At 43.7% G+C, this 16,137-nt stretch overlaps 1 protein-coding gene across 1 annotated transcript; it reads left to right on the top strand.

Moving 5' to 3' along the window:
* Positions 1–942: 942 nt before the first annotated feature.
* LOC102183132 (chordin-like protein 1) lies at positions 943–12,611 on the top strand (the record flags this gene model as incomplete). Its single annotated transcript, XM_018045460.1, is given in 4 exon segments — positions 943–1,111; positions 4,523–4,732; positions 10,360–10,527; positions 12,522–12,611. Coding segments are annotated over 4 exon segments (637 nt in total), but the record flags the coding sequence as incomplete, so codon positions are not given.
* Positions 12,612–16,137: the final 3,526 nt, after the last annotated feature.

Raw genomic sequence — 16,137 nt, forward strand, 5'->3', positions numbered from 1 at the left:
GCGGTGGATACAGCAGTCTTCGCCTCTGGAGCTGACATTCTAGTATCATCCTACACAATCATTGCTTCTGTCCATAAAATGTCTGGGGTATCTGTGCCCTGCTGTATGACTTAACCTCATTGCCTGCATCTGCGTGCATGTCAGTACCTCTTATTCAGATGAGACTTGTCTCCTGCCTCTTCTTCCTATCCAGTTCACCCTACACATTATCAGGACTCAGTGTTTTGAAACACAGCTTTTTTTTTTTTTCCCCATACTTAAAAAAAAAAAAAAGAAATCCCTGAAAGACTTCTACACTCTCACTTCTATTGCCTACCAAATAAAGTTCTCGCCCCTTAGCCTGTCATTTCAAGTCCTCCATGGTCTGGCTCTAACCCACTTTTGGAATGTTATCCTCCAACTGTTCCCTTTTATGGATTCTATGTTCTCTGCTACACCTTCTCAACTTGGAAATCTCTGCCTGAAATATTCCTCACCAAGTCTGCCTGTGAAAAGTCTACTTACCCTTCATGGCCCAGGTTGCAAACTCTCCCCCGACTACAAGCTCTCTGTCTTGGTCTTAATTTGCACAGCATTTTATCCTTCTCCTTTGGCCTCTATCACTCTCTGCCTTGTATTGCAGGCAACAGTCTAACTTCCTAAACCCAAAGGTGAGATTCTTGGGAACAGGAAAGATACTTTACCCTGGGGGATTATTTCTCCCTCGAGGCTAGTCTGTGAATCTAGTCTGGTCTCCTACCAGGAGAGAGACATCTCAGCATGCTACCTGTGCTATTGGTCCTACACACCCCAATGTCTCTATTGGATTTGGGTGGACATGGAGTTAAGATTAGAGCTCATCACCAAAACTCATCACACAGCCTCTAAGGTAGCTAGATCCGTCTTAGTCTCCTCATGGGCAGAATCGGACGGGGCTGAGTTTGTCCTTTTGTCATTTCACAGAGGCATTCTTATCACCGCTCACACTATGATCCTCCACCGAGCCGACAGGCTGGAGGTCTGCCCCGCTTTCCCGGGGCCAGAAGTCACCGGGGAGCACTCATGGATTCGCAGCAAGCCTCAGGGACCATCGTGCAGATCGTCATCAATAACAAACACAAGCATGGACAAGGTAAGGGACAGGCTTCTTTGGTACCACACCCAGTTGGGGCCTCAGCAGCCCCAGCCTCTGGAGGGCTGGAGCTGGGAAAGGGCCCTTTATCCCGTGCATATCAGACATTCCCACATGGATCACTTACCATCCAGTCTACCATGCCAGCGTGGACAAGCAGCTCCAGGGGACTGTCAGTCCAAAGGCCATAGTTTATATTTCAGGCATATATGTCCTTACCTAAGGACAAAAGGTGAGAAAGCAGTGAATCTAATGCACCATCAAGCATTTTATCCCTTGCCCCTGGAGGTTGAAAGTCATTTGGGAAGTTTCACTGGGGCTTTAACAAGATGAAAGGTGGTTTGTTTTCCAGCCGGACACCCGATCTAAGGTACTCAGCTCTGAACACTTCTAAATTTTCTCATCCGAACCTTAGAAATAGCAATTCTTACCCCTCGTTGCCCCAGCTTCTCCTGGGACTCTTGTTGAAGGTACTTATTCCAGGCTCCATACACAGGGATTCTAATTCATAGGAGGAGATTATGCTTAGAAATGAGTAATCCAGTGAGAAATCCAGAAACCTCCTGGCTGAGCCACAGGCAGACTGATTAGGTTAGTACCACCGTGTAGCCCACTCGGATGACCAGCTGACTACAGCAGGTACCCACACGGCCCCATTCCCTCCTGCACATAGTTCTCCACCGAGACCCTGCACCACACCTCCCTACCCCACAAGTAGTGGGGTGGGTGGAGAAACTCAATCAAATAATTGACTGCTTCTTACTTTTCTAGGCATCCTGTCAACCAGCTCATCAGAGCACAAGCTCAGCTGGTTCCTTATTATGAAACCACAAACATGTTTTGTTTCCTTTAAAAGAAAAACAAATCAAAGGCAGTTCTCTGAATGGGTTAAAAGTAATAAATTATTAAACCGAATGATTGAATAACATGGGTGAAAAACAATCCGTTAAAAGAACTCCTACTATAAATCTCAACAAAGCTAGTCAGGCCAAAGCTAGTTGATCACATCTGTTACTAGTTAGATGTAAATTTCAGATTACAAATTTAAAAAAAATTAATTGCTTTTGAAACTAAGAGGCTTAAAAGAACATTCAAAATAAAACTCTTAATAAAAAATGGTGATGTATTAGCAGAATTGGAAATATTTACTATTGATCTGGGTTTGATTTGAAATTTATTATTTTGAAATTCCAAGGCATTCTGATATGAATTTACTAAAGGAGGAGTTTAGGTAAAGATGCAGTTTGATTTTCAATCTTAAATTGCCTTGAATAGACTCCATTTGCTCTGAAAGAATTTCAAAGTCTTAAAAAACAGGAGGGGAAATGGACTTTGAAAAATCCTAAATCCCATAATTTCCACAGACCTCTTCATTTTCAGGGCGAAGGCTCATCCCTTCATTTCTCCGTGTCCTACAAAAGCCCCAGCTGGTTTACATTTATTCGTTACCCCCATTAATTTGGACTCAGCCGTTCTCTCCTGACCTTTTCCTATTATAGTTCACTGGAGAGTCACTTGTGCTCACCTCCAACTCCCAACACCCCAGTTGGATGACTCAAAATCATCTTGAGAATTTGTTGGTGAGAAGGCTGCGTTTTACCCTAGAGAATCGATCTCACTGTATCACCCTTCAGAGTGTAGGCTCTCACCTAGTCTGGATGATTCCCCTAGTCCAGATGTTTAGGGGAGAGGTAACCTGGCTCTCCATCACTGTGGGTCCTGCCTGCCGTGCTTCTGTCCCTCCTGCTGACAGCATACTCCTCTGAGATACATCTCCTCCATCCCTTGCTAGACCCCAAGAGGAGAAACAATAAGACCCCATCATTCTTGAGTCCAGCCTAAGTTTTCCTGAAGCAGAATCTGCACCCACGTGATCACATTGTCCAGGAGGAAATGCCACTGTCTGGCGAGGAGAGAGAAGTGGGATGGACAGGAGAGAGAACAACACATCTGGTCCATCTTGTCCTGTGATTCCATCCTCACTTTATCTTTCTGTAATTCAGTTCCTCTCTGGTTTAGGGTCTTTGAAATCTTTACATAGATTGACCTGTTAGAGTGCCTAGTACTAGAGCAGCTCTTACAGAGGATAAGAAAAGGCAGCCAACATCGTCCATATTTCCTAATGTGACCCAGTGGACTTGAAGAGAAAGAAATAGCCCAGTGAGTCATCCTTCTGAGGCCATTGTCTTGCAGCCAAATCATTCAGTTCCTAGAAACGCCCCAACTGGGGCTCCTTCTCCCACCCTTGCCCCTCCTTAAGTGATAGGACCCACCCTAGAGATGTTTGTTGATTTCAGTGCCTACAGGTCTCCCCGGGTATGATGAGATGATGGGAATAATGAGAAACACACCCAGTCCCTGTCATGGCTGGAAATCTCCAGAATGTCTTGGCACTTTCCAAAAGGAGAGAACTCATTCTCAGACCTCCCTGTTTGCAGCATGGGCAGGTCTTACACCAGAGCCCAGCTCTGTGCCTTACCTTAGGAGTCAGATATGTTTTGGTTGGTTTGCACTGAAGGTTATTCCTCTGACCCTTTCCCTTCATAGGCCCCACGGCCTGCAGCCCAAATGCTTGTTCTTGCAAGCTCCACCCCCACCACCAAAAAAAACCCTGGAAGCTGGTGACTTCTCTTCCACTCAATAAATGTAAGACCACCAAAGGGTAGCTGGAGGGCAGGAAGTGATTCACTGTAGCCAAATCTCTACAGCCACTATGAAGAGATGGGATATTACCAAAAAATTAGAGGCAAAAAAGGCTACCTTCCACCATTTACCCAGGAGGGGTGGGTCCTTTTCCTCTCAATCTTGTCTCAGCACTTTCTTTCCCATGTCAGAGAGTAAGCTAGCACTATTAATCTCCATACCCACCTGTGTTACTAGATCAGATTCTCATAGCATTTGACCTGAAGGGATTTGCTTCAGGATCTGGAAAAACTCAGCACTTTGAGAAGAGCAGTAGTGTTTGCTTCTAGCCCCCCTGGGCAACAAACCTTCCTGGGAGATTTTCATGCCTAGAAGCACATCCACCTGGGCCATCCCAATCCTCTATGGAACTGCAAGTCTGAATGCATCATTCTAGCCGAGGTTCCTTATCAGACACCCAGGACACACAGAACTCTGCTTTCATACATCCATTCATTCCTCCATTTAGAAGATATTTATTGATGGCCTACTGTGTGTCAAGCCCTTGTGGGCATCCAGAGGCCTGTTGAAGATCTGGAATAATTGCTGACAGTGGAACAAGGCCCACGCTCTTTTTGGTTATAGAAGCTGCTCTGTGAACCTATCTCTATGGCCACGACAAGAATGAAGGATGCTTGATGTCTTAAGGGGTTCAGGGCTTGGGCTCTGAGGACAGGGGCCCATTTCAGCTCCCTAGCCTTTAATTTCCAGTCCTGCATTCTCTTCCAGTGTGTGTTTCCAATGGAAAGACCTATTCCCATGGCGAGTCCTGGCACCCAAACCTCCGGGCATTTGGCATTGTGGAGTGTGTGCTGTGCACTTGTAATGTCACCAAGCAAGAGTGCAAGAAAATCCACTGCCCCAATCGATACCCCTGCAAGTATCCTCAAAAAATAGACGGAAAGTGCTGCAAGGTGTGTCCAGGTAAAAAGGCAAAAGGTGCGTTGGTTGGAAGCCCTGCCTTCGGTTGACCAAGATTCCTCACATAGTCATCCTCAATGTTCTTTGAGCATCAGAAACCTGCCATGTAATTGTAACCGTAATAGTTCTACCAATAGCTAAAAAGGAGCTACATCTGCTCCCCTTTTGAAGGGCTGATAAGATGGTTGCTTGGAAGACACTGACTTACCAGAAATTGGCTAGGGATTTGCTTGTGTCTACCACACCTCTGAACCCATGTAGCCATAAGGACTGAACTTAAACCTTGCTTTTCTAAATCCTAGAGAAGTTAGGTTGTTGTGATTATTAGGAAGGACAATAGCCTCCTTCGTTAATATCACCATTTAACTTGTCAAAGCACAATTACCTCCATTTTCTCTTGCAGACAGGACTAGAAATGGGTGAGGTACAGTGGAAGGAGAGTGGGTTCCGGCCCTAAGCTGCGGTGTGACTTTGGAAATGTGCCGGATCAGTTGATATCCAAGCTTCCTTCCAATACTAAAATCCTATGATATTATCATTTCCCTATTAAAGAAAAGAAAATTAAGGTGTATAAAGTGAAGTGACTTGCCCAGAGTCACAGAAATAGATAATAAAACCAAGGCTTGGAACCCAGGTCGCTTCCAGCCCATTGTTTTTTCCAGGCCAGTAGAAGATGTGAAGTGTTTGTTTGTTTGTTTGTTTTAGTAAAAGCAATCTATTAGTTAAATGGTGGTTTTGACACATGAGCTAGAGAAAAACACAGTCCATACTATTGGGGTTGACAGAGTACTGGATTGGTAGTCAAGCATTCTGGCCCTGGCTCTGCCACTGCTTTCCTATGTGACCTATAATGAGTCACTTCACCTCTCTGAGCCTCAGTTTTTTTCTCTATAAAATGAGAGAGTTAGAACAGATTTCTTATGGCTTTTCCAGCTCTAACCTTCTAAGACTGAATGAATTAGTCACTTCCAGGCACATGAATTTATCATTTCTTATGTTTACCTGCAAAGCATTATTGTAAACATAGATTCAAAAAAAAAAAAGAACAAATGTTTTAAAATGTAGGCAAAGAGTTAAATCATTTATTCAATTTAGGCAATTCCTCATGAGTAGCAGGTAAACACGAACTTAGTCAATGTATATATGTATTTTGAGTATCTTCATGTAGGCCAATGGTTCCCAAACTTCTCTGCACATTGGAATCCCCCAGAGAGCTTCTAAAAATACCTATGTCTCATCCCCAGCTATTATGATTTAAGTCATTTGAGGTGTAGCCTGGGGTTTGGAATTTTAGAAGACCCCCCAGGCCTTCTTGTCTGTAATTTGCAGACAACTTTGGGAACCACTGCTGGAGGCTCAGGTTGGTTTATGGTCTTGCTAATCAAAGTATGGTTTCTGGACCAGCAGTGCCTGGGAGCTAGTTAGAAAGGCAGATTCTCAAGTCCCACCCCAGACCAACTGCATTTTAACAAGGTTGCCCAGGTGATTCCAATGCACATTAAAGTTTGAGAAGCACTGATTTATAGCACAAAACAGAATCTTTCTTAATGTAAAAACCTTCATCTTCCAAAGTAAACAGGGGGCAACATGTGGGTAGGAAGGCCAGGAGCTATCTGATATGAAGTGGAGGATTGGAGCATTAAGGTTGATGATGAGAGATACTTAGTAGGGACAGGGAGAGAGCACATTCTATGGATATGAACATGGCGGCCACCCAGCCACGATGACCTTATAACTTCCAAGTTTACAATCTCACTGGAAACCCCAAGCCTTTTAGTGTCACTTAGAAGTAGGTCCACCAATACAGTGTTCTCTCCTGTCAAGGGTCTAACACCTAGAATCGTAAAAGTAATAGAACAAGATAATTTCAGACACAAATTAATATTTACCTAGACTACGCAGGTAAGTTAAACCCTCCTGCTATATAATATTCCAATTTGAATCTCACACCTTCAAACCAAATCCCATTTCTTTGTATGATTAGGATTGGATAGGTGTAGGTGATTCAAATAAGAGGGAAGGACACAGAACAAGTGCTGCCTTTCAGACTAGTGGCATTTATTCAAATCTTTATGCTTATCTTTTTCTAAAAAATTATTTATTTTAATTGGAGGCTAATTACTTTACAGTATTGTGGTGGTTTTTGCCATACATCAACATGAATCAGCCATGGCTGTACATGTGTCCCACCTTACACTCTTTGGCTAAGCAGTGCTACTAGAAATCCAAAGAAAGTGATCAGAGACATACAGATATATTCAAACAAGGATTTTTACTACAGTGCTGTTTACCATAGTGAAATGTTAGAGACAACCTGAAAGTCCACCAGTATGGAAATGGTTAAATAAATTGCAGTACATCTGCACTGTGGTGTATTATACAGCCATTAAAAATCACCATAGAACAAGATTTAATGGCACAGAAATATGCTTGCAATACATCTATTAAGTAAAAAGAACAAGCTACAAAAGAATATGTAGTTATGATCCCACTACTTGTGTTTATGAATAGCATTGATAATATGCTTAGACCAAAAAAAAACAAAAACTGGAAGGACATATGGCAGAATGTAACAGTGGCCATCTTAGGGTGACTGGATGATGGGCAATTCTTATTTTCTTCTTTTTGTTTATCTGCATTTTCTAAATTTTCAGCAGTAAATGTGTATGACTCTTATAACTAGAAAAATAAAGGCTTTTATTTTTTAAAACTGCTCTCAGAATCCCAATTGGCAATATCTTTAAAGAGTCTCATTGACTAAACCTGTTTCTCTGGAAGAGTGGCTTTTCCCACTTTCCCGCACTGCTCAGACATGTACAGATGGCAGACTTACTGGGCAACATGGAGGAGAGAGTGTCTTGTCCCATTCAGTCACCTGCCCTCAGTAGGCCACACACAGGTGTCTGTGAATTGTAAGTTTCCTCTGATAGTCATGTTTCCCTCCAAGAGTCACTAGCCATGGAGGTGACTTCAGAGCCTCAGGGAGCATGCACTTGTTCATGCAGCATGCAATCTGGAAACACATATTCTGTGCCTACTGTGTGCAAGACATGGTTCCAGGCACTGAGAATAGGGAGATAAAGCAGACAGATGCAGGCTACTTGCCAGCAATGCTCCTTACATCCTGGCAGGAGAAGAAAGACAATGAACACAGAACAATAAGGTAATTTTCTGTGGTGCTGAGCACTGAGAAGAAAAAAAAAAAAAACACAGAGATCAGGTGAATGGAACAGGCAGGGTGAAGCATTTTCAAAAGACTGGTAAGGGTCAGCTTCTATGAAGAATGATGTTGAGGAGAGTCCTGAATGATGTGAAGGGGTGAAAAGGTGAAGTCATGACATCCTCAGCCTCTTAGACAATGACACAGAACACAGAAGAAAAGGAATAAAGGAGTGAGCAGGGAAGATATTGACAGAAGAAAGAAGAGTAAATTCAGTTATTCATGCTGAGAACAGAAAAGAGAGAAAATTTGCAAATGATTCAGTCAAAAATTTTCTTAGAACAAACGATTGCAGGGCCCTCCAGTAACAAAGCAAGGCCAAAATGTAGGATGTGAGTTTCACCTCTCTCTTGTCTTTGTTCTGGTGGAGGCTGGCCTTGCTTTATATATCAGTGGCCATCTTCGGAGTTGTGTTGGACTTCTACTGCCTGAAGTTTCCCCAACTCACTCTCAACCCCACCATACTACCCCAATACCCAGAATTCCTATAATGACACATTCCTTTTGGGTTACAGCAGGAAAAGGTTAAGACTTCAAGCTTGTTTCTCGGGCTGGGATAATACTGATACATCTCCTGTGTCAGTCATCCCCACTTCCGTAAGGAATGGTTTTTCGGTTTCCTAGTTCTGGAGAGCTCAGGACATGAACATTCTCTTGGAAAGTGGTAATGGCCAGAAATGACTTCAGGCATGTCATGCTTCCCTGGAAGGAAATGAAAGTAGGTGAACACGCAGTGATCAGGAAGCACCTTGAAGTGAAGGGTGTGGAATGAAGAGGTTGCCGAGGAGGTAGTTCAAAAGACACACTCTGTTTATTTACTCTTAATATTTTCACGTGCCAGCCTGGATGAGTCACTAATGGATTTTGTTGTTTGTCGATCCCTTGTAGTGAATAAATTAAGCTCTTGGAGGAGAGGGGTTGTGGGACAGGCTGACTTTTTAGGACACTGGGAGAAATTTTTAGCATATTATAGGCACTTGCAGTCCCTTCATGGATTTCTTATGGCAGTTATAGCTATAGCTGGTGAGCAGGATTTAACACATGAACCAGACTCTCATTCTAAAGCTGGTAATTAATACACAGAGGTTCCTGTATACTCCGTGACCTCTTCCCCCCTCCACTCATTTGGAAAGTGCTAGCACACATCCCTTAATTACCTAGCATTTCACCAAAAAAGACCAGCCCACCAAGTAATTAAATTACTGAAAAGAAAGACAAAAGGGGAAAGTAAGCTTGACTCTAGGATAATCTGCAAATTGTGTAATACAACCTGAAATCACCCAGAGAAGACTAGGATTTTGTCCTTCTAGTGCCTAATGGTGGTGGGAATGGGAGAGGTAATCAGGTCAGCAGGAGACATGCAATAGCAATTTGAATACAAACTCTAGTCCAGATGCGTGTGACTGGGTAAGAGTGAATCCCCCTAATTAAAGTCACGGGTCCAAAGCACTCAACACCCAATGCTTTCATCAGATATTCTTACAGATGGCTTCTGCACATATTCAAAATCTGTCAGGGTGTCCTCGGCTTTTCTTTGTTGTTCCTGATTTGAGCATTATGCTTTAAATACATAGCTGAAGAGGGTGTTCATTACAAGGCCAGTAAGAACTTAACTCACTGATAACCAAGCAAGGGCAACTTCTTTTGGTAGGGGGCTGAGGAAAGAGGAGCGTAGAGCAGGAGGAATAAGGGGGCTGGTATCCCTATGCCTGGAAGTTGAAATCCAACAATTTAGTGTATACTTTAAATGATCCATAGTTGAGGGATTTGACCAACTTTTCTGTGTCTTCCAACCATTCGTTTGGCACAGTGTACATATGACTAATCTGACATCTAGGTTTTGGCACTGGTGTTGATCTGGTATTAGCATTCCCCTTGAAAACAAATCAAAGAGTGTTCAGAAATGTCAGCCCAATTTGGATAGATCCTTTGGGCAAGTATATGCACATAAATGAGTGTCATAAATGTTTTCTAAGTATACCTAAATGACGTTAGGGAAGTTAACTGAGGCCTTCCATCAGCCCATTCCTTGGGTCTCTGTTGGCAACACTGAGCTAGGCCAACCATGATCCTGACCCAGCATGGAAAATCCTCTGTTCCCTTAAGTGCCCAGCACCTTTGTATCTGGTCACATTCTTCCTCTTTGTGAAGCTCCACTTTTCAAGTGATGGTGGATCCATTGTGGGTTTGGGGCCAGTGTTCTGTCATCACATAGACTTAAAGGTCATGTGCTCTTTTGTGATCTGGTGACTGTTACAGCGGCAGTGAAATGTTGGTGGAATTTCTATCTCTGTAGGAATGTCCTTGTAGATTGTCCACTTTTGATGCTTGTGCAGCGCTGTGAATGCTGAGGCTACATAAATGCAGAGGTTTGCTTTGACTTTTGGAAAACCATGACAAATCTCTACTCACTTCCTGATTCCAGAAGAACTTCCAGGCCAAAGCTTTGACAGCAAAGGCTACTTTTGTGGAGAAGAAACAATGCCTGTATATGAGTCTGTATTCATGGAGGATGGGGAGACCACCAGAAAAATAGCACTGGAGACAGAGAGACCGCCTCAGGTAGAGGTCCATGTTTGGACCATTCGAAAAGGTGAGCCAGACGACATTAATCTCTTGTTATTATTATTTTTTTTTGTAAGGGGGACACAGGGAAGGAAGGGAAGAGTCATCGTTTTTCTTCAGCCTGTTCCCCTGTTTCAGTCAGAAGATTTCCCATTTGCTTAGAAATGAACACATGACTCATGCAGTTGCTATTGTGCCCTTTAACTGTGACCTGGGCTAAAAAGTAAGTATTGACCATAGGGTCTGTTGTCTTTCTCACACAACCAAGGCTGGAGGAGTGGTTCTTAACCCTGGCTGCACATCAGACTCATCTGGGAAGGTTTTTATATACCAAATGCCTGATCCTACCCACAGAGAGTCTGACTGTCCAGGAATGGGGCTTGGGCTTAAGGGTTTGTTCAGAAAGCTCCACAGGTGATTCTGGTGTACAGCCGGGATTGTAAACTTCCCAAATGTAATCTACTGTTGTTTCCAAGATGAAGCTCAACAAACATGAAAATGCATTCATTCAGTGCCAAGCAGAGTCTTGAATCATACTGAGACCTCTTGCCTCAAGAAAATTATAGTCTCACTAGAGGGACAATCCAGGCATGAGGTCCCATTCCTTTCCTGATTACTCCCATTAACTACCCAAGCAAGCTACATTCTGTTCATTGTGAACCTACATCTATTCAATTCATCCCATAGCTAAAAGACTAAGGCTGATCTAGTCTGGTCAAGTTTTCAAGGAATCCAAGTGTAGAGGTGACATTTCAATTTGGAAACAGTACACATCCTTTTGCAACTGGATCCCACCTGAGGCTCGAGAGTGCTCAAACTCAAGTAAGTTTTGGCATCACTCAAGGTGCTAGGGTGAGACACAGCTACCTTGCCCCATCCAAGATATTTGAGTGCAGTCAGCCAAGGGGAGTATCTAAACACTTGTGTTTCTAACAAATAGTCGGATGATGCTGCTACAGGCAGTACTTGGACCCATCTTTTGAGGAACAACCGCACTAGTATTTGTGGACCTTTTTTTGTCTCCTTTCTTTCTCAAAAGAACAGGAACTTCTCTGTACCCCTTTAAAAACATGCTAGAACACACATATAAGGCTCAGCACTGTTTATTTTTGCTTTTGACCTAGGCATGTTGGTTTGCCATCTCTTAACTCCTTAGCTCCTTAGTCACCAGGACTAAGCACTGTTCTGTTGGCTTCCCTACTGGCATTGCCCCACAGAGGGGTGTGGATGCTTTTCAACTGGTTACTATCACCTCTAAAGAGCCTGTTGTACACAACACTGGGTCACCAAAGATCTGTGCATGCTGGACAGAGGAAAACCCAGGTTCCATGTCCGCTGCTCCCTGTAGACCTCTGGAGGATTTAAGTGGGCTGGTAACATTGCTCCTAAACTGCAAGGCAGTTTTCTATTGTTCACATATTATTCTGATGAAAGCTATTTGGGCAAGGTTGAGACTGGGAGCCCGGTTATTTTCACTCTGCCCATTTTTATAAGGGAAAGCAAAAGGAGCTATGATTGTTTCCCAAAGGAAAATATGCTTTCTGGGGAGTTTAGGAAGTGGGATGGCTTCTCCATTTACACAAATGACCCATGTGCAAAGCCCGCTTCAAGTTCTCACTGCTGAGCCAGGGGAGCAGCCCCAGTGGCTTGGCAGGGGCATAACCAACTCAGATGGGGGGCAAGGGCAAAATGTCTAATACTGCCTTTGGCTACGGAAACTCCAACCAGCACCCATGCTTGATTCCCCGTGGCTTTCCCCAGGAATGGGTCCCATGGTCAGCAGCTCTGTCTCCCTTATCTCCATCCTCTGGAGAACCAGGCGGAAGGTCAGTGAGCCAAGAAAACAACAGCAGTCAATTATAACCCTCGAGTCAACCAAGTTCCTGGTTAAGCACATTACACAGCCCAGCTTGAGACTCCTAAGCCCCAGGAATGAGATGATATGCTTAGCTCAAGCAGAAAACAGCGTTGCTGGTTCCAGACAGCACCTGACCACCTGCCTGATTTTTTGCTTGGCCCCAGGCATCCTCCAGCACTTCCATATTGAGAAGATCTCTAAAAGGATGTTTGAGGAACTCCATCACTTCAAGCTGGTGACCAGGACAACGCTGAGTAAGTGACAACTGTCTTCTCTCCTCCTTGGAAAACACATCTAGTTTTCCACATCTTGTCTCCCCAACTGAAGTACCGGCTGTGTTCTCACCTAACAGGAGCAATGCTCCTCATCAATTTTAGAGAGACTATTCTCTCTCTCTCCTCTGGGTGATGAAACCCAGAGTCTTAAGAGGTTCCGAGGTCTGGTCTACCCAGATGTGGAGATCTCACATCTGGAAAGCTATGACCTCACTGGTGGGGCTGAGAGAGACAGAGAGAAGATGACTGCATATCAATTCTTGGATTGTCTCAAAGTTCTGTTTGACTCCTTGGAACTGCCCTGGGTAGTCATGTTTCTTTAAAAGCACTCAAGCCTACTAGCAACTCTCCCTAGGCTTTCTAGGCTAGGTGGAGCCTGGGACTAGATCCTGCTAGGCACCGAGGGAGGGAGTGAGGTGGGGGGAGGGGGTGAGAGGACTTCTAAGGAATAAAAGGCACAGAATTTCTATCCACTGGGAATTCTAATGGGTGAGACAGAACATGAAAGTGTGTTCATTATGAATTAATATATTTCTGAAGAGTTAAATACCTAAGTCTTCAGGGAAATCTGTGAAAAACAATGAGATGAGAGCCACGTGGGCTTAGTCGGGGAGGAGGTGGGTTTTGAAAGAGAAGGGTGTGATTGGGCAACAGGTCAGGAAATCAGTCCAAGGAGAGGGTACATCGTAAGAGAAGACTCAGACAGGAGCAAACAAGAAATGTGGGTGTGGGTGACAAAGAATCACAAAGGCCACATAGGTTGCACAGAAAGGTGAGACAAGTTGGAGGCAGAAAGTAGAGGGCCTGGAAGAAGCCAGTGAGAAGTTGAGATAGCAGGCAAGGAGCATGGGTAGTTGCTGCAAACTTATACACAGTGTATCAAGTGTATGAAGATGGTGCCTTGGAAAGATGTTTCTTGCCTCTCAGATGCATTTATTAAGCATGTATGACTTTGAGAAGCCATATTCTAAAGAAGCCAGTTGTTGTTCCATCGCTCAGTCACATCCGACTCTTCATGAACCCATTGACTGCAGGACGTCAGGCTTCCCTGTCTTTCCTTGCTTAGATTCATGGCCATTGAGTCAGTGATGCCACCCAACCATCTCATCCTCTGTTTCCCCCTTCTCCTGCCCTCAGTCTTTCCCAGCATCAGGGTCTTTTCCAGTGAGTCAGCTCTTCACAGCAGGTGGCCACAGGATTGGAGCGTCAGCTTCAGCATCAGTCCTTTCAATAAATATTCAGGATTGATTTCCTTTAGGATTGACTGGTTTTATCTCCTTAGAGTCCAAGGGACTGTCAAGAGTCTTTTCCAGCACCACAGTTCAAACGCATTAATTCTTTGGTGCTCAGCCTTCTTTATGGTCCAACTCTCACATCCATACATGACTACTGGAAAAACCATAGCTTTGACTAGATGGATCTTTGTTGGCAAATTGATATATGCCACAACTAAGAAGTTGTACTTGATCTCCAGACAAGAGAACTCCAGTGGGGGTTTTTAAGCAAGTGAATGATGCATTCAAATCTGGATTTTAGAAAGTGGTACTTGCTATATGGGGTGGAAAGTGGGTTTCTAGTGAGAGAGCTGGTGATCATCTGTAGGAAGCTGTTAGGCTGTATTAAGTCAGTTAGACAGAGGAGGAGGTGTCCCTGTGAGGGGCGGAAGTTACACCATCAAGATCAGGAGCAAAGAGAGAAATGAGTTTAAAATGACTCCAAATTAGCAACTTTATAGATTGAGTGAAGAGTAATACTATTCACCAGAAGGAAACTGGAGAATGAGAATTGGAGAAAAAAATGAGTTTTATTTGGAACATGTTTGAAGTCCATCTGAGCAGAGTTATCCAGTAGGCAGCTGGACATAAGATTGGTAAGGTTAAGTGTTTATTCTGCAGGAGATGAGTAGACAACTAACTGGATGGTAGGAGAATTCAAACGGAGTTGGAAGTTCCTATGAGTAGGGAATAAAAGAGGCAGAATCTAGGATCCCACGATCAATAATGTGACTTTTGAAATTACCAATTAATTTCAGAGAACATATTTTTGTTCATACTGTGAGCCAGGCATTGTGCTAGGCACTGGGCACTTGGAAGATGATTTAAGCAAACTCTTCCCATCACAGTTAGCATTGGGGGTGCATAATGGAGGTAGATGATGTGTTCCTCTGTGTGCAGCTGAAGGCAGTGAGTGATGAGATGATCCTGCAGAGTCACCTAGGGACAGAGAAGTGCAAGCCTGACCCTGTGTATAATGTGCCTGTCAGATCCTGGTGCACTGCAGGGCTTCGGTGGAAGCTGCTTTCTTACATGACCCATCTCCCCTTTCCCATCAAATCTAAGAGACTAGAGAGAAGTGAAGAATCCAAGTGAGAGAGGAGCAGCAAGATGGGAGGCTGTAAGGAAGGGGGGACATGATCTCCTCTGGTGAGAGAAAGAAAAGAGGTTCAATGTCAGTTCTGAATTAAGATGAGCTTGCTGACCTTGGACAAGAGGTTTTCCAAGTGGCAACCTTATGGGGATGAAAGGAAGACTGAAGAGGGTATGCAGGTGGGCATTTTGTTAGGAAGCCTATTTGCCAGAGCAGGATGATAGCAGGGGAAGGAAAATCATGCCACGGAGGGACCAGGAAAGTTAGAAAAGGGGATGGTTCAGAGACATCCGGTGGTTTCCAGCGCTCAGCACAGGTACACGCTCAAAACTGCTTGCTCAGTTTAGCATGGCTGGAGGGAGAATAGAGAAGTTGGTAGGGACACATTGGAAATGTGGACAGTTCTGGGGGAGGGGGAGAAAACGGGGACTGGAAGGGGACCGGAATAAAGATGACAGGAAACGGAAGGGATGCAGTTGTGTTCCACTCAGAGCAGAGAGGGGTCCCCTGGTGGATGTGATACTGGAACTCTCAGCATGTGGGCATAAGACAAAGCAGAGGGGAGAGTTGTTGTTTGTTGTTGTTGTTGTTTTTTAATATACTAATCAAGTTTAATGACAAGTCAATTAAAAAAAGATTGACTCAGTCTAAAATATATCAATAGACAAAGCAAGCACTATTTTACCAGTTCTTTGTGAAGAGCCTTCAAGTTTTTATGTTCTCATTCTTAGCATTTAGTATACATTTAAATATATCTAGAATGCTTTTATTTTAATTTAATATATTTTTTACTTGGAGGAAAATTGCTTTACAATGTTGTGAATGGTTTCTGCCATACAACAATGCAAATCAGTCATAATTATACATAAGTCTCCTCCCTCTTTAGCCTCCCTCCCTTCCCCCTCTCCCACCCCCCTAGGTCATCACAGAGCACCAGGATGGGCTCCCTGCGTTATACAGCGACTTCTCACCAGCTATGTATTTTTATACATCATAGTGTATATATGTCGATGCTACTTTCTCCATTTATCCCACTCTCTCCTGTTACTGTGTCCACAAGTCTGTTCCGTCTGCATCTCCATTCCTTCCTTGCAAATAGGTTCATTAGTACCATCTTCTATATTATATATATATATAT

Source organism: Capra hircus, unplaced genomic scaffold, assembly GCF_001704415.2.
Source record: "Capra hircus breed San Clemente unplaced genomic scaffold, ASM170441v1, whole genome shotgun sequence".
In the NCBI taxonomy this organism is placed as follows: Eukaryota; Metazoa; Chordata; class Mammalia; order Artiodactyla; family Bovidae; genus Capra; species Capra hircus.